General features: G+C 39.5%; 1 protein-coding gene across 1 annotated transcript in view; it reads right to left on the reverse strand.

Annotated features, from left to right (window-relative positions):
* Positions 1-23,536, reverse strand: part of LOC145780708 (uncharacterized) — a 105,426-nt gene that overhangs the window by 20,673 nt on the left and 61,217 nt on the right. The window contains exons 66-79 of the mRNA XM_082592328.1: positions 15,299-15,490; positions 11,277-11,501; positions 10,853-11,041; positions 10,163-10,253; positions 9,338-9,471; positions 6,572-6,784; positions 6,260-6,362; positions 5,654-5,739; positions 5,285-5,371; positions 4,828-4,971; positions 3,534-3,725; positions 3,242-3,323; positions 2,778-2,881; positions 2,493-2,681 (exon numbers count right to left, since the gene is read on the reverse strand). Of these exons, the coding sequence (XP_082448454.1) occupies positions 2,493-2,681; positions 2,778-2,881; positions 3,242-3,323; positions 3,534-3,725; positions 4,828-4,971; positions 5,285-5,371; positions 5,654-5,739; positions 6,260-6,362; positions 6,572-6,784; positions 9,338-9,471; positions 10,163-10,253; positions 10,853-11,041; positions 11,277-11,501; positions 15,299-15,490 (2,031 nt within the window). The remainder of the gene's footprint in view (positions 1-2,492; positions 2,682-2,777; positions 2,882-3,241; positions 3,324-3,533; positions 3,726-4,827; positions 4,972-5,284; positions 5,372-5,653; positions 5,740-6,259; positions 6,363-6,571; positions 6,785-9,337; positions 9,472-10,162; positions 10,254-10,852; positions 11,042-11,276; positions 11,502-15,298; positions 15,491-23,536) is intronic.

Genomic DNA, 23,536 nt, shown 5'->3' on the forward strand with positions numbered 1-23,536 from the left:
AGACTATTCATGAATCTCTCAAACAACACAAACCAATAGACACCATCGGCGAAGGCATACTAATTGCTATACTAAAACCCAAGAAACCAAAAGGACCAGCAGCTAATCTTCGACCTATTGTGCTCCTCAATAGCATCAGAAAAATCCTCTCCATCATCATTTTGCATCGGATTAATGACAAAATTGACAGCTTCACTGGACCCTTCCAAAGCGGTTTCAAACGTGGCAGAAGCTGTGCTGACATTGTCTGGGCACAACGCATGCTCGTTTCAGTAGTAATGGCCAGAAAATGGGACTTCCACAAAATCGGAATAGATATGTCCAAAGCCTTTGACACCATCAAACGCAAAAAAATCCTTCAAATTTTAGATCAAGCTGGCTGTGATAAAGATGAACTGAGACTAAGCCGTACCCTGTTGGCTGGCACGAAACTTTATGTGCGCATTAACAACAAAATGTCCGCAAACTTTGAGACAACCATCGGTTCCCCTCAAAGAGACAGCCTCTCCCCAATACTCTTCACCTGCTACCTATCTGCAGCATTGAGCTCAGTGCGAGAACAGTCCTCCAGACCAAACCCCCCTATATCTGACACATGCATGCCTTTGGAAGTGGAGTATGCAGACGATGTTGAGTTTCTGGATGAGGAAAGACGGCCACTTGACATGCTACAACCTATTGCTACAAAGAACCTGAAAAACTACAATCTTTTCATGAATGAGACTAAAATTGAATTCACCCACATATTTCTTGCAGACACAAATGAAACTGATACTGATAGCCTACCGATTCGAGGAAACGAAAAATGACGTACACGCAAACTTTTGGAATCATCATTGTGCAGCACTGCCGATGTCAAATCTCGCTGCAATTTAGGCAGTGTCGCTTTCAAATCATACTGGAAACTATGGAGCAAGAGATCGAGGATCCCATTGCAGTTGCGACTAAGATTGTACAGCGCGTGCTGCATCCCAATTATGATCTACAACTGCAATAGCTGGTCTGTTACCAAAGCAAGTCTTGAAAGATTGGATGCCTGTCATCGAAGACATTTACGTGTCATAACTGGTCATACTTGGCCAAACAGTCTTATCTCGAACAAAAACCTCTACAAAATATGCAACAGTGAACCATTATCTTGCAAGATCACCACCATGAGATGGAACATGTTTGGACATATTCTGAGACTTCCCCAGGACTCACCTCCCCAAAAATCCCTAATATTTGCGATAATTGGCAGTAAAAAGTACCAAGGCCGAACCGGACGTCACCGTACCAACTTATTACAACTGCTGAGATCTGACATCAAAAAAGCTGGCCTGGGATCCCTGCTCAGCAAATCACATCTTCATCGATTGCAAAACATCGCAAAGGACAAAACAGAATGGAGATTCTATCAACCTTGTTGAAAGACTGATCGAAGCCAGCGGCTGTCAAACGATTTGGCTACACTGGCGGCGGAGACAGTTACAATAATGAGAAACTGTGTTGAGCCGTTCGTTAAAGTCCTTCAAGAATTTTCATACATCATTTCACTAGTAGAACTATTCGACATTTAATTGACTGCCTTTCGGTAATATCCCATTAAACTACGTCATTGAACCTTTCCAAGTCTCTTTTCTGGTAAGAGATAAAAATAAATCGTGACAACATATTTCAGTGGGGTCTTGCCTAATCGTCATCCTGTGTATGTGGATCAGCCTCCCAAACCACACAACACATCATTCATCACTGCCCTTTTACGGACCCCACAATGAAAGTGCCAATCTTACAGCACTTGATAGCAACACACTCCAATGGTTGCCGTGCTTGGATAAAATAACGGGACTGCTGCCATCTCTTACACAAGCAGAAGAGCAACTATGATGATGCAGCGCAAGGCAACTGTTGCAGCAACAGAATACAATGAATTTAAAATTGTTGGCTTCACCAGAGGCAACAACTGACAGCTCAGTGGCCGCGTAGTTTCACTTTCGGCTCTCGTGCTGACAGATTTGGGATCGATTCAGGTCAAACCGAAAACTTTAAAAACGATACCAATTGTGTTCTTTCTTGCGAAGCGCAGTGAAAATAAGTCGGCTAATAATTAATGTGATAACATCGAAAACCTGATATAAAATTTAAAATGAGCCCTGTCGCTAAAAGACCTTAGGCTTAGCAGTTGTAGAGCGACAATAAATAAAACCATACCATTATTTTGTTAGGGGCAACAACGACATTGGAATAAACGTGGATTATCATCATAAACTCCTTGCGATGGTTTAGCTTAGTTAACACGAGAAGAGCGTATCATGTTATTGAACTAAATGTCAGCTGCCTCAAAATCATAATTTCAATTTTTTACGTCAGTTTGCGAAACTAACGATTGTTACTAATTGTTAAAAGGTTTTTCAATGTTTGTCTCCAGGAAAGTTCGCGTTTCTCTTGGAGAACGATCATTAGAACAACGTGTGACAAATCTTTGTTTATTTATCAAAACAAACCGTTTGTACCTTGGCATTTATATTCACGCGGGTCGGGATACCAGAACCCTGATATGTCGCATGTGATTGTGGGTGGAGGGGCCCGGTCTGGTACTAGGTAGTGACCATCAGTGCATTCCAGTTGGTGCTGGCTGGTGTATGTGAACTTGTCATCCGGGATCACGAGATGGTCCAGCTTAGGAGCCCCACAATCCACAGCTGGGATGACAAAGAAATTTATAAATCCTTTCACATAACGTAGAAGTTGACTTCCTCGCAAGTAAATATGTCGTTGAATAACCAGTTGGGACTTACTCCAGCACTTTTTATTTCGGATGTCCGGTTGCCATATCCCGTTCTGATCGCATCTCGTGGATAGTTCGGTGACGTTCTGTGAGAACCAAGTCGTCGAAGGACACCTGCGCATTGCACAATAGTTGAGCTTTGTGCAACAATCGTCACAATGCGTGCGCATCGTGAACGGGTGGTCAATACGGTCGGGTAGATGACGGTATCTGAACCACCGGCCATTCGCTTCTGATGGGACCACCAATCATCGCAGTCATCTTGTCACCGGCAAGAATAAAGTTAATTTGAAACAAAAGTGCTTCTGCTCACACTGACGTCATCATGTCTAGGGGTGGAAGGCTGACAGAAGATTCTTGTGGAGAATAGGAGATTGAAAGAGGCAGACCATGCAGGTTCGAATGTTTTGTGAAGAACAAGTTGAAGAAACGCTAACCATGGTGTAAAGTAGGTTTATTAGAAATAGAACGTACTTGAAAATAGCTATGCCACCCATGTCTGCGGAGAACCTGACGCGGACCGACCCAACCAAGATGAAGTCATCACATTTCACATCTGCAAAGTGTCGCTTTAATGTCACATCTTATTGAAGATGGAAAGACCAGAAAGGCCCAGCATTGTTTTAAAAATGTGCTTCTATGACATGGTCCAAAAATAACAACAAGACTTTCCACAGATCCGAAATGTTGCTTTGAACTTTACAATTTTTTAAAAGAAAATTAGTTACAACAGCATGTAACAACAACAACTGCTACTTCATGGCACCTGAACACCATAGCGAGCTGGGGTCGGGCCACCATCGGCCGTCTGCCTGGCAGGTCACGTTCAGGTTGCGTTGCTTCTCCTTAAAAAAGTGCTGCCCTCTAGCGCATGAGTACGTCGCAAAGCTTCCGTAGATATGGAAGAGGCCTTCGGTTCTAGCACCCGACACAGGGACTACTGTGTCACACACCACCACTGCAAACAGGATAACCTTCAGTGATGTGTTAACTTGGTGTTCGACGTTTTTTCGTAAACAGTTGTTCGTAAAACAATTGTTCGTAAACAATTGTTCGTAAAGTTAATTTTTAAAGGAAATTTTCAAAGGAAATGTCCTGCACGAGTAACAGCAGGGGCGCCAAAACAATTTTTGACTGTGGGGGGGGGTGAAGGATTATGAAAAAGGGTACTTTTGTTGCTGAAAGGCCAATTTTTTTAAAACTTTGAAGATAAGATATAGCGATAATGCTCATCTATCAGCTCACTATCGAGTAATGATACAAGTGTCCGGTATACAAAGAAGGACATCATGCTATGTTATAATGATATAATCTACTGTGTTGCAGAATTTGTGCTGTGAATATTATTTTGAGCTTTTGATTGAAAGCTTTTAATTAACGATTTCAAAAATATTTTCATTGTCGAATATCTCGAAAACTAGAGCCAATTTGAAAAAACCAAGTGCATTTTCGGAATCAGGGGCCTTGAAATACTTTAAAATGACTCTCACCTTTATTTGTGCCAAAAAGTTTTTGTTGGCCTGTGTTATAATTAGAAATGTGCAGTAGCTTACATGACTTTAAAAGGGCACCATTGCCCTCCTGTCCCTCCATGATGCCTCCCTGCCCCCTCCGCTTCCGGCGGCCCTGAGTAACAACTGAAAAATTGTTCACAAACAATTGACCTATCACCTGTTTACGAACAATTCACTATACGAACAATTGATGTATACGAGCAAATGATTTACGAAGAATTGTTTTACGAAAAATTAATTTTACAAACAACTGTTTACCAACAACTGGTTAGTGGTTATGAACAATTCACCTATAACCGTTAACTCTCACATAAAAACCACTCCATTATCATTCTTCCTGATTATAGCATCTATGAAAGTCGATGGTGGGACCGGGGGCAACTAACCTTGAATATTGCCACCCACTTGGCCACTGCATGATAAGAGTGAATGGCAACTCCCGAGCGGTAAAGTCCTTGAGTGCATATCAAACCAGCATTAACAACAATTGAGTAAATGAACAAAGACATTATTACACCACAGCCGACCTCAACAATGCAGACTCACCAACACACCGGACGACCGTCTGGGGTCGGGGCGTCCACACCCCTGCCTTACAAGTGATGTTCCCGGATGTGTGCTTGGTGGGGCCGTTACTGATCCAATATCCGGGCACACATGAGTAGGTGTAGACCGACCCCTCTCGGAAAGCTGGAACGAGACTATGCGGCTATGATGCACATCAGTGTAGACATGGGGAGGTTACAACATATTCTCTATACTTGCCATTATATCTGACCTAAGTGATATATGGAGTTCTCTGATCGTGTAGAGATGAAATATCACTTGGCTTTTATGAAAGATTCCAACCACCCACTTGACGCTGAGGATTGGTGGACGAGATAGACTGCCACGTCATGATAGATCCATGAAGATCAGATAAAGGTCAAAGACAATGCGAAAATCAATAGAAACGCCGCATGACATCACAATGTTACATCACAATGCTGTCACAATGACGTACCACGGTAAGCTTGCTCTGGCAGCATTTGTCTTAAGGTCCTGTTGTTGACCACTTGAGGAAGTAAAGGGGGCACACCGCAGGCTATCACTGCAACAATACACACGCAATGTTCAATGATCTTCGTTATCTCCTACCTAGCCTACATGGCGTTGCGGCAGTAACGTCACACTGCAAACCAGTACACGGATGAACAACTCATCACACCAAGCCGCTCATATACACTACCGAGGCTAGCAACTGCATACTGGCCACAAGTCAGCCGTCCGTCCAGCCCGGACAAGTAGGTTAACCAAAGCTGGTACGATGCCACAGCTCAGCGTTGGGCGCCCCGCGAGGCAACCCTCATCCGATATTAGGGTAGCGACCAACCTTTGCAGCGAAGAGTTTCGGGGTCTGCAAGCCATACTCCGGTGCTTTGGCAGTAAGTAGCGTAAGAGTAAGTCCCCACCCACATCCTGCCAACAATACAAGTGATCACCCACAATACATTGTGACCTAACAAGGGACCTTCAGGTGCTTGCAGGTGGGCTACAGAATGAGACGGATAGGCTACAACACCACTATTTGCTCATACGGGTTGTGATAGGTCCTCGGCCCTAGAGGCTCAAGTGAAGAAATCCATTGTAATATTGTGTAGTTACTAGTTACCCACTTAATATACCAAATTCATTGTTGTTACTGTGGCAACTATTGTCTTACTTTCGCTTGTTCTCAAACGCAAAGCAGTTTTCTCAAATGTTTGAACCATTTTTTCTGCACAACATATTCTCAAGCATTTCGTGTTTGAGTGCAAATTATTTCAAAATGTTGACCAGGGTTAGATGTACAGCCGAAAACGGTCGCACTTTTTGTTTCTATTTTTGTGCTGCATGCGATGTTGTTACTTGGTTTCGTTTAATTGTGTTTTTTAAACCGTACTAGAGTAAAACGTCACAATTAGCTTGAACAAGAGGAGAGCAGCAGAACGCCTCTCACCTGTAACCGTGGTCGCAAGAGTAAACCCATCTGGCCCCAACGTGTATCCCCTGCCCCCTCAACGAGGAGTGGGCTAGCGTGGGAGGATAGTCGCATGTCACGTCTGTCAAAAAGAAAGCTCAGCCAGTGGTTGTCTGGATGCTGTATGTCGTTCATTGGCATGGTAACATGAAGCCAACCGTGACCGCAACAAGTCATTGTCGGTTGTTTTAGAAGGGCGCCACCACGCAGAATCCATGCCCCAATCATTCCCACTCGATACGTGACGTAACAATTATCAACGCAATGATATCAATACAATCACCGACTCACCAACACAGGTGAACTTTGGAGGGGACTCCCACGTTCCATTCCACTGACACTTTATTGTCTGTCTGGTCACATTCTCAGGGGCAAACCATTTTCCCGAAGGGCACATGTATGTCAGCACAAACCCATACCGATATTGCCCCATGACATTGACGGGGATTCCCCCCACCAACAGCGGGGTGAGGGTCAAGTTCGGAATGACGCCACACATCACAGCTGCGTGGAGCGGCAAATTAAACAGCTGCATGTCTGTCAGAAATCATTTTCCAACTTCGTAATGATAACATTAGCCGACAAAACAAATATTTTTTTTGGTGCCGAAGATATTTCAACTGTTTTTAGCTAATTTGGGGTCGCTGATTTCGAAAATGCAATCAGTTTTTGTCTTACAGGTCTAGTTTTCTAGTTACGGTGATTCCACTGCATGCGTGCACTTATGCATAATTGCTCATGTAAAATTTATTCCCAAGTCAAATATATTGTCAAAAGACATAAATCAATTTCAGCAAGCCAAAAAAGAACTTAAAAACGTACACACAAACATAGGATTAATATGTATGGTAGCTTTTATTCTTCACCTTACTTGTCTGTCATAAACTTGCGCTTAAGAGATCTATGAGAGTGAACTGCAAAAGCAGTTTAATGGACCAGCAATAGTCAGCTAGCATGGTAGCATTCCATCTCCCTTGACATCTGACTTCCATCTCACTAATGTCTTGATGAAATCACTCTCCTTGCTCGTCACTCAAATCGCCAAGATTATCAGGAATGTAGTCTAGATGATTGTGCAGAAAATGAAGCTTGATGCTCATGTTAACATCAATATCCTGGAGTCTTCTGAGTAAGTTAGACACGAGCTCTTTGTAACTGGATGCCTTTTTATTTGCCAAAAAAGTCTTAACAACTTTCACAAAAGCATCCCAGGCACTCAGTTCTTTTTCATTCATAGAAGACGGAAAGCTTGGATCATTGATTAATTTTCTGATTTGAGACCCATCAACTATGCTGGCTTTTACCTTTTCAATTGTTAATCCTGGAAATTTTGTGCAAATATATCTGAAACAATTTCCATCTTTATCGAGTGCTTTTACAAATTGCTTCATTATACCCAACTTTGCTACGTAAGTTATCATGAAGGAGAAAAAGCATTACTGTGCTTGCAACACCATCATTATCATTATATTAATGTGAAGAGGATGTAACACAATTTTTGATCGTTCCACCAGAGAATGAGCTTGAACATTTTTCTTGCCAGGAATCATTTCACTTCTTATAAGCCAATGTTTCCTTTTCCAATGCTGATCTCTTGCCCTGCTGTCCCACAAACAGAGAAAACAAGGAAACTTTGTGTATCCACCTTGCATTCCAAGCAGAAATCCAACCATTTTCAAATCAACGCAAAAGTCCAGTTACAGTATACAACATCATTTTCCTGAGAAAAATAGGGCAAAACTCGACATGGCGTTTCCGATAGAAAGTGATTACAGTACCTGGTTCAAAAATATTTTTTTCTTAGAGTCTTGAAGCCAGTAACTCAGAAGATTCCTTTGATAAATTTAAATCCCTCGCCAAGTCCTTGAGTTCTCTCTGAGAAAAATGTTGACAAGGTAAAATAGCAGGAGGAAATTCGATTTCAGCAAGGGTGGAATCGCTGTCAGTGGAAGCTTGCTCGTCTTCGCTGTCAGGAAGTAAATCCAATTGTGACAACCCTTCAAAATCAGGAACAAAAAGTTTTTCTCTGTGTAGCACTGGCCTGATTGCTGAAGCGAGGTTTGGATATTGCAAGGAAGTCCTATCTTTCCTGTTTATGCCTTTTATGTTTACTGAACAAAAATAGTAGTCGCTATTATGATCTTTTGGTTGACGCCACACCATTGGAATAGCAAACCTTAATCCTTTTCTTTTGTTGTTCGTCCATTGACGTAAATGTTCTTTGCAAGTTTTGCAAACAATGTGGGGAGCCCAAGACTTATCTTGATCCCCGACTTCACTTTAAAGTAAGCAAGATAAGCACGCTTTAGATGTTGTAGCCATAAGCGCGCTAGACCCCCCCCCCCCCCCGAAAAAGCACTATTATGCTGTCTTGAATTGCACCTACTAGCATTTAACACAGAAAACAAATGTCTTGGCATTGTCTGCTTTCATTGTTTGTTTTAGAATGTAATGCAAGAGTAATAATAAAGGTTGTAATCCCATAATGACAGCATTAAAACTATTGTATTTGTGCTACTTTGTTGGGCAATTGTAAAAAGTCAAAATCACTGTAACTTAAAAAGTTGACCTGATGGAGAAAAACTGATTGGATTTTCGGAATCAGCGCCCCAAAGTTAGTCTAAATCAGTTCAAAAACTGCCGGCACCAAAAATTGTGTCGGCCAGTGTAATAAATATGTTTCATTAGCCAACACTGCAATCACAGATACAGCACAAGAAACTATCAGAAGTAGCGACGGGGTATATCGTCATCGAGTCAGCTGCTCCCAATTATTTTGGCATACCATTCGAATGTTTTTCTAAGACACAATCGCGTGCTTTTAAGTGGCGGCAAACTGACATTCTTTGCTCCTACCACTGAGCTGACAAGGCAAAAATACCTTCCAGAATAACGACGCTGTTCCTTGTTTTTATATCATCAGTTGCGAAAATGTCTCCAAGTAAACTACAAAGCCATCACTTAGAAAGTTGTAACAATGCTATATCTTTCATACCATGAGTTGAGTAAGCTGCACAAAAAGCAAACACTAACAACGGTATCAGGAAAAGTACTCACGTTCGCAGGTCACACCACCTGGATCCCTAGGCCACCACTCCCCAGCCCTGTTGCAGCGATACTGCTGCGAGAAGACATCCTTCTTCCCGGCAACTTTATAGCCCGTCTGACAGGTTACTCGAAGGAACTGGTAACTGAAACATTGTACACATCTAATCAGTAGGTTGTTAAATTTGTTCCAAATACACATCCACGAAATAATTCATAAATTCAATACAGCTGCCCTTAAATTTGGAGACTTTAGCTGATAGTCTTGAGCGGGGCAAAGCCAGCAAAGAACAGATAAAATAAGTACAATTGCACATGTCAGGGAGCTCGGCAACCAGTCAGCGAAAGCAAAGCAGCCAGAGGGGAATCTGGAGGCCTCTCCCAGAAAAAATACCTTAAAATTGCGCATTTTCAGAGTGCTTTCAGCCCATATTCTTAAGAAAACTCTTATCAAATGATGCTGTAACAGAATATAAAATGTTCATTCAAATTTTTTTTTTGGGGGGGGGGGGCTGACTACACCCCTGGTCCTGAGTAAAGCTTTCTGAAAATCCTACTTTCTCATCCTTTTTGCATCTCAGAAAGTTTCTACATTACCAGGCAATGAAAGATGATAAACTGTAAGTTTTATAAAAATTCAATCGCGGTAAAAGTATGTCTACTGCAAACTCTATTTCAACTTCAAACTATAGCCAACCAGGCGCTTCTCTATATGTGGGCCGCTATCTGCAAGAGACGTTTCATGCGAAAGAGCAGTTAACAATACGTAGTGCATTAGTTAGTTAGTTACACAACACAACAACCAATGTTATTGGAAAGAAACAATTCGTGACCTACCTATCGACAGCGTCGGCAACTTTCAGATAGTCGTAACCCTCCGTAGATAAAACAGCCAACTCTGGGGGGGCAGGTAACTTACAGCGCTTCACTGTCAAATACAAGTACTCTGACTGCATATAGCGCTCTATGTGGCCAACTATTAGTATATTACCTACTGATGTTGATCACACGAGGCTCTAAAGACATGCCCAGAGTTAGGGCTCCCAGAGTTAGGTGCACCACCGACCGAACCCAACTGTGGACTGGTGTCGCTTCTGGTAGTCTATCAAGCAAAAGCCAGAGCAACGCAGCTTCCTCAACAATACAACATCATAATGATGTCTGTAACCAGCCGGTAAACATAAGCGTGGGTTTGATGTTGTCAGGGTCTACCGACCCGGACGTGATGGTGATCAAATAATTTCATGACATTGAAAGGTCTGCGTGTCTTTGATGATTAAACCAAAGACTGGCTGATATCTAGCAGCCTTCCAGTGTAGTCCGGGAACATCGTGAACCTGGGGTGGATAACGTATATACCTTCAGCCCCAGAGCCTCACACGATGACATTGTGACATCATAACCAAAACATTAAGTTGCTTTCTTGAAACAGTTTCCTTGATGAAATAATGGCCGTTCGAAAGGCATTCTTTCTACTGGCATCGCTCTATGAGTACGGTCTTCAAACAGAGCAAACCGTCTACCTACCCGTGCACCGCCAGGTCCTCCAGTCACCTGGCTTCCAATTCCCATCCTCGTAGCAAGTCAAGTATCGAATGGCGCGATCGCCGAAGCTGGTCAGTTGGGTGCAGAGGTACCTGGCTCTCGAGAAGAGATTGGTCAGTGAGTAGGTGAGCGTGGTGTTCGGGATGGCAGGTGGTGTGCCGCAGTTGACCGCTGTTGAAACACAAAGAAGCATTGTGAGTCAACATACAAGTCGCTCCAACGAGTTGTGGTAAACCGCGCCAATCATTTCCACACGATTGTTTTCAATGACGCGATTTAAAACAATTCGAATTTCACTTTACAAACAAAAAAACGTTGTGTTTATTTAGTCCAAACAGGTTTACTTCATTCATAACATCAGTGTGTGTGGAGCAACAGACGATGAGCGAAGACACATGTAACTCACGCAGGCACTCCACATCAATGGGGTCCGGGATCCACTTCAATTTCTCCCCGCAGGTTATGTTAACCCATCTTTTGAACTTAGTGGGGCCTCTCAAGGGTGAGACCTTGACCGAACCCCCCAAGCACTGGATGGTGATAACCGTACCAACAGTGTACCTGTTTGGGGTAGCCGACAACACTGTCATGGTGTGTACGCCTTTAATCACCGGATTTGGACAAAAACCTTCTGTAAAAAAGTTTAGTGAGCACCGTATGGTCAATGAACAGCAGCATTGCACAAAGTAGGACCATCTTTATTTGCAGGGTTGACAACCAAACGCAACCATATCTCTACTCAGCACTGTGGTGTGTGGAGTTGAGTTGCACGCAGAGCAACATTCCCACTAAGTTAATTGATCGATAGAAAAGTTATCAGCAACATAATTACACGTGGAACTCCAAGCAATATCCGGCTTTCAGGGACGAGTCTAAATCAGTTGCTCAATTCTTTACATTCTACAAGTTAACACAAAATCGCCAAAGGGATTTATTTTCTCAGCGCAAGAATTTAGATCCTTAACCCATTTATGCCTAGCGTCCTATATGTAGGACACCTACTCAAATTAAAATTTTTCTTTGCACGTTCAATTTTTAGATTTAGCTGAAGTCAAAATACGTTTATGAGTGTTTTTGCAGCATATATCACAACTTTTTTCAAAAATTGGTTGTTTTGTTGAGACTTGACATCACTTTCAATTTCCTCGATTTTGCTAATTCTGAATTTTTGAAGATGCATGTCGAATTATATCAATAAATCCGCATATGCAAATAAGCTTCCAAAAATATTTGTCATTGTCTTTATTCGTTATGTATCAACATATTTTACAGCAAATGTTTGAATTTAATTGGCAGCAAAATTTTCGAGAAAATTGATTGAAAAGATTGGTGACCTACAGTAGATATAGGCCGCTAGGCACACGTGTTAGCAAAATGAAGCAAAAGTGACAATCAATTCCCACGCATCCAGTGGTATCAAACAGCGATTCCCTACGATTTCTACGCTGTATAACAAAGTAGTTGTGTTTGTTTTTAGAACAATAACATGGACTGGAGAGAAAGTTTGAGAAATGGAAAGAAGCATTTGAAACCAAGGGTATGAAGGTGAATCTTGAAAAAACAAAAGTGATGGTGAGTGGAGCAGAAGGAACAGTTGTTGAGAGCAAAGTAGATCCCTGTGGAATATGTGGCAAGAGAGTGATGAGAAATTCAATGCAATGCAAGGAATGTGGAAAGTGGGTACATGCAAGATGTGCTAATGTCAAGAGAGCCGCAACAAGATTGGCGAAGTGTTTTGTTTGTGGGAAATGCAGTAAAGGAAGGAATGAAGTGGAAGGCCATGATGATGAGTTCTGCCATGGCATCGAAACAGTGACAGACTTCTGTTATCTGGGTGATCGGATAAATGGAAGTGGTGGATGTGAAGCAGCGGTGACAACAAGGGCAAGATTGGGCTGGGCAAAGTTCAGGGAATGTGGGGAAATGTTGTATGGCAGAAAATTCTCACTAAGGATGAAAGGGAAAGTATATCGGAGCTGTGTGCGGCCTGCAATGCTATATGGTAGCGAGACATGGATATTGAGAGAGAGTGAACTGGCAATCCTGAGAAGAACGGAAAGGTCAATGGTGAGAGCAATGTGTGGGGTGAAAACGAGAAGGGAAAAAAGGACTGAAGAATTGTTGGATATGCTAGAGATGAGAGAGACCATAGACCAACTGGCAAGGGCAAATGGAGTAAGATGGTATGGACATGTGATAAGGAGGGAGGAAGGAAGTTTTCTTAGAAAGGCACTAGATCTAAAGGTGGATGGGAAGAGGAAACGCGGTCGTCCAAGAAGAACGTGGAAACAACAAGTGAAGGATGAGTTTAAAAAAGTCGAACTGAAGGAGGAAGATGCAAGGGACAGGGTGAAATGGAGAAAAGGGATTAAAACAATTGCTGCGCGGAAACAATCGGCCACCCCCACTAGTGGGGAACAAACCGACGATGGATTATGATGATGATGAACATAATTATCGTAATTTACTGAAATTTTGATAATTGTTTAGTTTTTTCTTGGCGTTTTTACATGGAGGGCATCTTGACGTAGGCGAATTCGGCCTCACAGCGATTTCAATCCGCTAAATGACTTATTTCAGTGATGTGTTACTTTGCTAATTTTCATCTTCGTATTTTGTGAACTTTCGTTTCAATAAAATGCTTGATGACAAGAGATTTCCCATTTATCACTTTGAGCGATGACGATTAGGCCTACGCATTAAGGTGCGTCTACACGAGAAAGTGTTCTTGCTTAGAAATTCTTGCTTAAGCTAGTTTTTAAGCTTGTTTCGTCTACACTCACAATCTCAAAAAAAGATTTTGCTTGCTTGAACGCGGTCACGTGAGTATTTCAACCGCAATGACGTCACGTTTCAAAAAGTTCGCGCCAAAGCAAGAAGTAAACCAACTGCTTTTTAACAACTAGTCGGCAGTCGCAGTGAGCTGGCACTTCGAGTTGTTGCAGTCATTCAATCATTTAATAATGGCTTTCAAATGTTAACGTGTGTTATTTTTGTTGTGATGATCATGGTCAGAAATAAAAGCAACTGAACTCAACTTGTGTAAAAAATGCTGCAAAAAGATAAGGTTGCAAACGCGCAATTTACTTCAGAAAGAAGTGTTCCGACACCTTAGTGAAGTTAAAAAGTTAGAAACAGGCGTGGCCAGAGAACACTGGGTGCATCAAATACAAAACAACAACTACAAACTTCCTAGTTGCTTGACTAGCAGCCAGACTACTGAGTGTAGACCTGAGGTTTTGCCGCGAAAAGATTTCTAAGCAAGAGAACTCACTTAAGCGCCCAGTTTTTCGCTCTGGAGCGTATTTTTTCTCGGGCACTCGCTTACTCGCTCAGTTTCTTAAAGGGGTATTAAAGGAAAAACCTGACTTGGCGATTTTCCACGTTCTTTGTGTTTAACATGCTACCATAAAACCATTTTCAATAAAATTTTGCCCCATTGCGGTCTGACCACCATTGTGCGCGTGCTTTTGTCAGAGCTTTCAAAACGAGATTGGCCTGAGCAACGAAGCGTGCGACTGTAAAGAACGTCATAAAGTCTACGTCATAAAGTCTAGCAATCAACCGATCACGCAATAATTGTTACTGCGGGCGATTTGACTGTAGGCTATGTATGTATTTACATCAAAACAGCACATTTTAACATCAAAACAGCAGACAGTTTGCTCAAAACATCAGATTGGTAACGTGGCTTTTGTTATTGCTGGACTTTATGACGTATTCTTGAGCTGTGTTTGCACGTTTTGGTCATTTTGAAAAAAATGAAAATAAATGAAACACTGGACTTTGGGCCTTGCCAGCGCCATTGAAAACAAATTTTTTTGGGTAATTGTTTTTGAAATGTATTCTTGAATGTTCAGTTTACTCATTTTAATGCTTAATTCCGGTTTGAAATTTTCCTTTAGTATGCCTTTAAAAGTAAGCGGCACAAAGTGCGATTAACTTAAACAAACAAGAAGTTTTGCTAGCTTAAGCAAGAAAACAGTCGTCGTGTAGACGCACCTTTACGCACAAGAAACTTGCGAAATTTGATAGCGGATTTGCCTAGCGTCCTATATGTAGGACGGTCTTTTTCTCGAGCGGTACTAACATAATTAAGAAAAAATTAATTGTGAAATGTTTTTTAGGTCATGATTATGCAATACTTAAATTTTAAATTTTTTAAGCACTTTCACTTTCGGCACAAATGGGTTAAAGTGAAAATGACAAAAATATTAAAAGGTAATTGAGCAACCAGTAAAGCTAGCTTCAAGAAATCAATAAAATAAATCAGGAAAACTATCAAAGCATCACAGCTAAGTGCGTGCTATCACTGATGTACAAATCTACTAATGCATGGATACTCATTGGATAGGTAAGTTACAGTACACTGTGACATAACAATGCTTATATGCCAACATGGCGTGCACTTTCAAGCCAGGGACCAACCTTCGCACGGCACCGGAGTGGGAATCCAGCTCCCATTGATCATGCAGCCATGCAACCGCTCAAAGACGATGACAGCGCCAACACGCATGAAGAAGCCGCGCTGGCATCTTAGCGTCACCTCCCGGCTGCTGTTTGTCACGTAATAAGCGTTCGCCACAAAAGGAGGCATCTCGCACTCGAACTGATTGTAATCTGCAAATGAAAATCGTAATAATGGCAACTCTTTTCCTATTATTTATAAAAAAAAAAACTATTGTAAGTGTTTGTCTGATGTATTTAAATTGGTTTCATGCTGATTGATAACTGTGCAGTGTTGCGTACACAATTTGATTCCTCATGACTCATATGGTTCACTTTCTCCCCGCTCTGCCGTTATTTAAGTTTCTTGCTGGTTGATGACTGTTACACTCCTTTTTCTAGTTTCAAAATTTGAGCGCGATAATTTTTCTTTGTAAGTTGAATTTCATTTTGCATGTTTGGTTGGTTTACAGCTGTGATTTTCAATCGCGGCCCTCAACCATTCTTCATGCGTCCCTCATTGATGCTGCAAAAATATTATTTCTGGTAGAAGAACTGCCCAAAATGGCGAGAATATCTGGTTGTCACATAACTTACATGCTAGTCAAGAAATGCCTCATAATAACGTTTCACCACAGTACGGGTGCAGAGCAATTTGTTGTGTTTATCAGGGGAGTTAGACCAGACTTACATTTGCGAGCAATATCTCACTTTGCATTCCATTCACAAAAGTAATAGGCTATAGGAATGTTTCGTTAATGTCGTTCAAGTGTTGTAGAAGCACATATGGACCGGTCAAAGCTGTGATCAGTTGTAACAGATGAGTGTCCTTTCATGTTGGGGAAGAAGCAAGGTCGCAAAAGGGGATGAGAGCTTCATCAACACCATCAGGACATCGTCATCTACCAGCTCATCCATTCCATCACCCACCAGGACAAGAAACAATAACTTAAACTGGATATCAAACCTCAATCGTCTTAGGCTACTGTGTGATGTGAAGTCTAACCATAGAAAGAGCTCAACACCTGCTCTCCTGGGCCACATCAAAACGGGCTTTTGCCTGAGGATGGGTTTCTTTTATGTCCGGTTTTCTTTCTTCATCCTATTATTATGACTGCTCATCCACATCAATATTGGAACTGGCAAATTTAATCCACAACACTTTTCATTAGGCTGTCATTCATTACTACATGTGTGCTTCTCTCTGTTTTTGTTTTATTTTTTGCTATTTGTTTTTTTGTGTTTTGTGACCGTGCTAACTACTGATATATAGCCTACTACATAATTTTTCATTCAGGCACGTTTTAAACCTTTCAAGGTTTGCCACCTTTTCCCGTTCGTTAACGTGCTGGTAGGTTTATATCGATTTTTGTAGTTAGTATTTTTTCGTCCCGGACGCGTTAATGACAAAAAAATAAAATGATTGATTATGGACTCGTTAACAGGTGTCTTGAAGAGGATAATCTTACTCCTGTGATGTGGCACCACTGCATTTTTTTACACCGAAAATGTTGTGGTTAAGTCACTGAAGATGTCTAATGTGATAGAAATCGTAAGATGAACAGTGAGTCGGATTTGCACAAATCCCGTTGGTCATCGCAAATTTAAGCAATTTCTTGCAGATATATTTACTAACTTACTGTTATTAGCGACATGATTGATGAATTTAATCGCATTAACGGTATCATTCTTTACTGCCCCTGATGATAATATTTGCAACACCGATAGCAGTAGACGCAGCCATCGATCTCTACCATTTTTAGCTGCAGCTGCTAGATTTGCAGTCAGATGTGAAGCTGATTCAAATGTGATCATCTATTTCACTTTTGGAGTCGAATCCCAGATGCAAAGTATCCTAAGTTCAGTTCAGTTGTTTTTATTTCTGATCATCATATCAAAACAATACACGTCAACATAGCAAAGGTCGAGAAAAAGGTAGAAGCGACAAAACGCGAACGTTAAAACGTGCTTGAGACCGAAGTAAGTTATTGAGTTGAAAGAAATTTGGCACGGTCGCAACACCTTCAGAAAAATTTAAGGTATAAAGGGAAAATAAAAAAAGAAAAAGTTACAAAAAAAAAAAACCAACTAATATTAAACCAACTAAAACCAATATTATGCACTGAAAAATGCCTCCAGTCAAAATAAGTAACATGTGTAAAGCGCTTTACACCAAAATGATTAAAATTAAATCCAAATATCACAACCGATTGAAGAACCAATCGAGTCAGCTTTTGAGTAGATCTACCGCATCTTTCAATATCAGGCTACCTCTCATTTCGGAAAACTCAAAGGTCCTGTGTTTTGCTATGTTAGGCCAGTAGCCACTACCTGATATAGCTCCCTGAAGAAGTCACTTGTGTCTAATTGACGAAACGTCGGAATAAAAGCAGATTATCACCTTATACAATATACAATTATACATCTTGTAATAGTTCAGCTAAGTTTGCACCAGAAGAACGTATATCATGTTATTTAATGCCAGCAACTTGTCAAGCCAGTTCAGTTCAGTTTATTGTTTTGCTGGCGATAAACAAACAAAAAAGTACATACAAATTGAGTGTCTATCAGCACAACAGGATGGCAACGAAAGACCTGTAAGGTCATCTATGTCAGCTGCCACCCTAGCCTGTTGCAGGTAACACAGTAATAAAAAAAACAAACAAACAAAAAACAAATAATCGCACTAATAATACAAAACGGACATATGAATACCAATACAGAAAAAAAACAAAGAAATATCAACATTAAAGCAAATATGAATTAATTACCATATTGACCAAGAAGAAAACACTTGTAGTTAGCTATGAAGACATTATATGTATTTTCTTTCAGCTCTTTAGAAATGTCACTCCATAACTTCACATCAGTAAAACATAACATTTTTTTCCCACTATTTGATTTAAAGCTTTGGTAGAGAGTTTGCTTTGTTGAACCATAGAGAAATAAAACATAGTAACTTTAGCGGGTTTAGCATACTTTATTTCACACAAAATATAACATAATTATATTGCATATATATGTATTGCAGAGTTAATTCCTGATGAGGACACACGTACGTGTCGAAAACGTTTGAGTTTATTTTTTTTAATTATGTTATATTTTGTGTGAAATAAAATATGCTAAACCCTCTAAAGTTACTATGTTTTATTTCTCTATTTGATTTAACAGGCGGTAAAAACAACGTTCATTTTTTGTGATGGCGAGTGTTGTAACTATGGATATTATCTAAATTGGTGAAGTAAGCATCATAGCCTACAATTTTGGCAACATGTCATGCACAATTTTAAACATAAACTTTCCACATTCAACTTTAATTAAGTCTTCAATCTTTAAAACGTTAAAAGCACGATAGAGCTCAGTTGTATGGGTTGTTTTTGGTAAATAAACATGAACGAATAAATTTATTTTGAAGTACTTGAATTGAAGAAATAAGTGTTTAGTCAAAATGGAATATTGAACCTTAGATTGAAAAAGAGTAAAGTACACAATTTTTAATACAGCTAATGGAGCACAGTATCGAAGCCTGTATGCAATACCACAAACCTTTGTTAGCTTTTTACGTAAATTATTTACATGTTCCTTCCATTTTAGTTTTTCATCTAGTAGTACTCCTAAATATTTTATACAATTTTTTCTTTCCAGTTCATTTCCTTGAATGTGTAAACTAAAATTTTGTGTGACCTTTTGGTTATAACAGATCAACATATAACAAGTTTTAGAATAATTTATAGATAGCTTATTAGACTTCATCCAAACATCAATTTTGTCTATTTCACAACTGGCTCTACTTTGAAGAGATGTCAAGCAGTGGTCATTCATTTGAAAGTTTGCATCATCGGCAAAAAGAGTTGTTGTAAAGGAAGATGCATTTGGAAGATCATTTGCATAAATCAAAAATAACAATGGTCCAAGAATTGAACCTTGTGGTACACCACTCTTGACTTCCAAAAAATTTGATCTTGTACTACCTATTTTTATACATTGAAACCTGTTTGTTAAATACGAAGTTAATATGTTATGGATTTTTCCTCTAAAACCGTAGTGATAAAACTTTTTCAAAAGTATTTTATGATCAACTGTGTCAAATGCCTTGCAGAGGTCTAAAAAAATCGAGCATGTAAATTTACCGTCATCAAAGCTTGATAGCAATTCTTCATATATTGTGGTTACAGCCAGACTTGTTGAATTGTTTTCGCGGAAACCATGTTGTGATGTCGTCAGTAAATTATATTTGTCAATGAACTTCATCATTTTTTTGTGAATAATTTTTTCAAAATTTTTAGAGAATGTTGGTAACAGTGATATGGGGCGCAAGTCTTTTATAATTTTTGGTGAGTTCACTTTTGGAATAGGAACGATTTGCGATATTTTAAGAACATCTGGAAATATTTCTGTAGCAATGCATATGTTTAATAACTTTGTTAGGATAGGAGTGACGACAACTACATTAGCCATTTTAATAAATTTGGATGAAATTTCAAAAATTCCTGCAGCTCTGTTTAGTTTTAAGTTCCTTATTACATCGGATACCTCATCCTCACTTATGTCTTCAAAACCAAAGAAACAAAAATTTGAATTCGAAAGAAAGTTTTGATAAGAGATCGTTTGTTGTGGGATAGAAGCTGCCATTTCAATACCTATATTTGCAAAGTATGTATTCAATAAATTGACAAACGCATTTGAGCTTGTAGCATATGGTTTATTCTCCACAAACGTAATGGGTGGAATTTTGTTGCACTGAGATTTGTCGCGGCCACATATCATGTCGTTAATTATTTTCAATGTTTTTTGTGTCGTTTTTGTTTTCTTCAAATCTTGCTCTGAAGTATTGATTCTTTAATAGCTTCTTTAAGTGAGTTAACTTGTTGTATGCTTTGTATTTCATTTTTGCTGATTCATTCTTGGTTCTTATCCAACGTCTAAACATTTTGTTTTTTGTTTGTATAGATTTGTATAGACCTTTTGTTATCCATGCTTTTTTTGAAAGTTTTATCTCACGTCTAGACATCTTTTTTTATGGTGCATGTTTTTCAAGTGTTTCTTGAAATTGTAAAATAAATGTACGCATTAAATCATTTGCATTGTTATTGTTAGGATTCGTAATGTTTAGGTTAGCAACCAAATCAGTTAAAAATTCTTCCAGATTGAAATTCTTTAAATTTCGAGTCAATTTAATCGGCGGTTCTGTTGTAATAGATTTTTGTTTTACACATAAAAATATGGGAAGGTGATCAGATATATCATGCAAACATATACCATGCAGCTGTTCATTAACATCGGTGTTGGTATACATATGGTCTAATAAAGAAGGTTTAGAATTTCCACAGAATCTTGTTGCCTTGGTTATTAAAGAGCTGCAGCCAATTGACTCAAGTGATTCTACATCGTCGAATATTACAGAGGATTCAGTTTTTTTCAATAAATCAATGTTGACATCTCCACAAAGCAGGTATTTGTGTTTGACATTCTCAAAATCATCTAGTAAGGCAATTAACTTGTTTTGAAACAGAGAAAAACTTTTGGTGGGATGGCGGTATACAACACCTGCAAGGAGGCTTTTTGAGTTTTTTTGTTTAACTTCAATCCACAAATTCTCACATTCAGGCTCATCAATTTCAAGATCATTACCGTACGTGTTATAAATGTCATAGTGTTTTTTATATACAGCGCTACACCACCGGCTTTGCTGCAAGAGTCTTTATGCAACATATTATAACAAGGCATAGCATTGTACACTGAATTAGGGCCAATTTTGGTTTCTGATATTGCCAAAATGTCTAGAACATGATCAATTGTGTCAAAGAATTCTTCAATATTTGTTTTATTCTTTCCTAGACTTCTCGTGTTAAAATGGAACAAGAAATACTGTTTTTGCTGTGGCTTTTCAATTTTCCTTTCAATCCCTGTGGGAAAAATATTCACTATTTGAGGTTTAACTGGTAATTTACATTTTTAAAGTACTTCAGTATTTACAGATCTAGTTAGCACTTTTCTATCAACATTTAGAAGATTACTTCACAAGGTAGATTTAAACGATCTGTCTTAGCCTGATGCTGCGAGTTTGCTGTGGCAATAGTAACTTGCGCTAGCTTTCGGAACACAGTTCCCTAGTCATGTGCTATGATGAATGGTGTTGAAGTCAGTGAGTGGTTCTTAAGTGTGGTTCTTTCGTTTAGCTTGAGGCTGCTGGTTGTTGAGTTTCTGTGTTGTTAGGCGTTTTTTGTTGCAAAATTTGTTTTCAGTTGATTAGTTCTACTTGTATTCTACAGTATCCGAACCTTGCCGGCTACAAAACTGCCCACTACGGAACGATGACATATGTACCACCAAGAACTGTGTCTACAAGATCGCATGCAAGAAATGCAGGGAAAGCTACATAGGCAGCACGATTCGACCACTCCACTCCCGCATCAAAGAACACCTCAGCTCAGACAAAAGCTCGGTCTTTAATCATCAACAACAATGCTACACCGACTTTGAATTTACTATAATTGCCCGAGAAAATGACGCGGTAAAATTACGTTTCAAAGAGGCCATATTCATCAGCAGACAAAATCCTAAAATCAACAACCGTGCCGAAAGGGAAGAACTACGTCATCTAATCTACTAATCAACTGAAAACAAATTTTGCAACAAAAAACGCCTAACAACACAGAAACTCAACAACCAGCAGCCTCAAGCTAAACGAAAGAACCACACTTAAGAACCACTCACTGACTTCAACACCATTCATCATAGCAACCAGCTCAGTGGCCGAGTGGTTTCGCCTTCGGCTTTGGTGCTGGTAGATCTGAGATCGATTCCAGGTCGGGTCAAACCGAAGACTTTAAAAACGGTACCGATTGTGTTCTATCCTGCATAGCGCAGTGAGAATGAGTCGGGTAATAATGTAATAGCATCGTAATCCTGATATAAATTGAAAATGAGCCCTGTCGCTAAAAGACCTTAGCTGTTGTAGAGCGACAATAAATAAAACCATAACATTATTATTATTCATCATAGCACATGACTAGGGAACTGTGTTCCGAAAGCTAGCGCAACTTACTATTGCCACAGCAAACTCGCAACATCAGGCTAAGACAGATCGTTTAAATCTACCTTGTGAAGTAAGCAACGATCATGCTGCTAAAAGCGAAACTCAATCAATTTAGAAGATTGTCCAACACAACATTATCCACATTGCCAAAGCGTAAAGTTTTAATCATGCAGATGTTGCAGAAGTATGTAGGCCTATCAACATTATTGAAGAGATTTTTGAATTGGGAAAGAGACAGTATAGAACACTTTAAATGAGTCCATTTATCACAAATATCACAACAAATTGAATGTTGGTTACTTTTGCAGGTTTGTTTGAAGTGTAAACAGGGAAATTTAATAGCCACTATACAAACATTGCTTTGGTACCATAGAAGGTTTTAACAGAAGTGTAATTCCTACATCCCTGCAACATCTGCATGATCAGATATTTTGTTACGTCGTGATGTCTCATCTTTTTTAACAAAAATTTCTCCGTTATGAGTCCAAATGTATTTATATTTTAATTCACGCCTGGCCTGCAGGGTTTTGAAAAAGAGCTCTCTTTTTGTTGCAGTTAGGTTTTCATTGATATATAAACATGACATACCTTTTATTCCAAAGTTTTTAATTTTTGGGAACTGTTTTCTGTTAGCAAATACTTCGTTTCTGATGTCTCTGTTTGCAAATCTGACAATTATAGCAGGTGGTCCACTTGATTTCTTTGAAGGTAGTCGTTGTGATGTTGAAATATGATAATCCTGCACATCGATATTGATAAGTTTTAGTAAATTTTTTACAATAAGATTAGTCTCTTCATCTTGTGTTGTTGGGATTCCATGAAACTCCAAGTTCTCACGGCGCCCATATTGCTCAAGGTCATGAAGTGTCTTTCCATTTTGATCAATAACAGTTTGTAGTTCTTCAGATTTTTTGATAGTCCTGTAAAAATTTTTATTTTTTTCTTTGTACTTTTCTTCAGCCACTCTTGTTGTCTTTTTTATCTTTTCAAATTCTGCACTTATAAACTGCTGACTTTTTTTCAGTTCTTCAATTTCATTGTTTTGGGTATTGAGTTGAAGTATTACTTCTAATTTTTTTTCAAAATTTTTCATGCAATTTGACAATTCTCTTTTCAGCATTTGTTTGAAGTCTTTTTTCAGGTTAAATTCCATGTTGGTCATGAGCTTTTTGACTTCTTCT

The sequence above is a fragment of the Aplidium turbinatum genome, chromosome 12, assembly GCF_918807975.1.
Source record: "Aplidium turbinatum chromosome 12, kaAplTurb1.1, whole genome shotgun sequence".
NCBI lineage: Eukaryota > Metazoa > Chordata > Ascidiacea > Aplousobranchia > Polyclinidae > Aplidium > Aplidium turbinatum.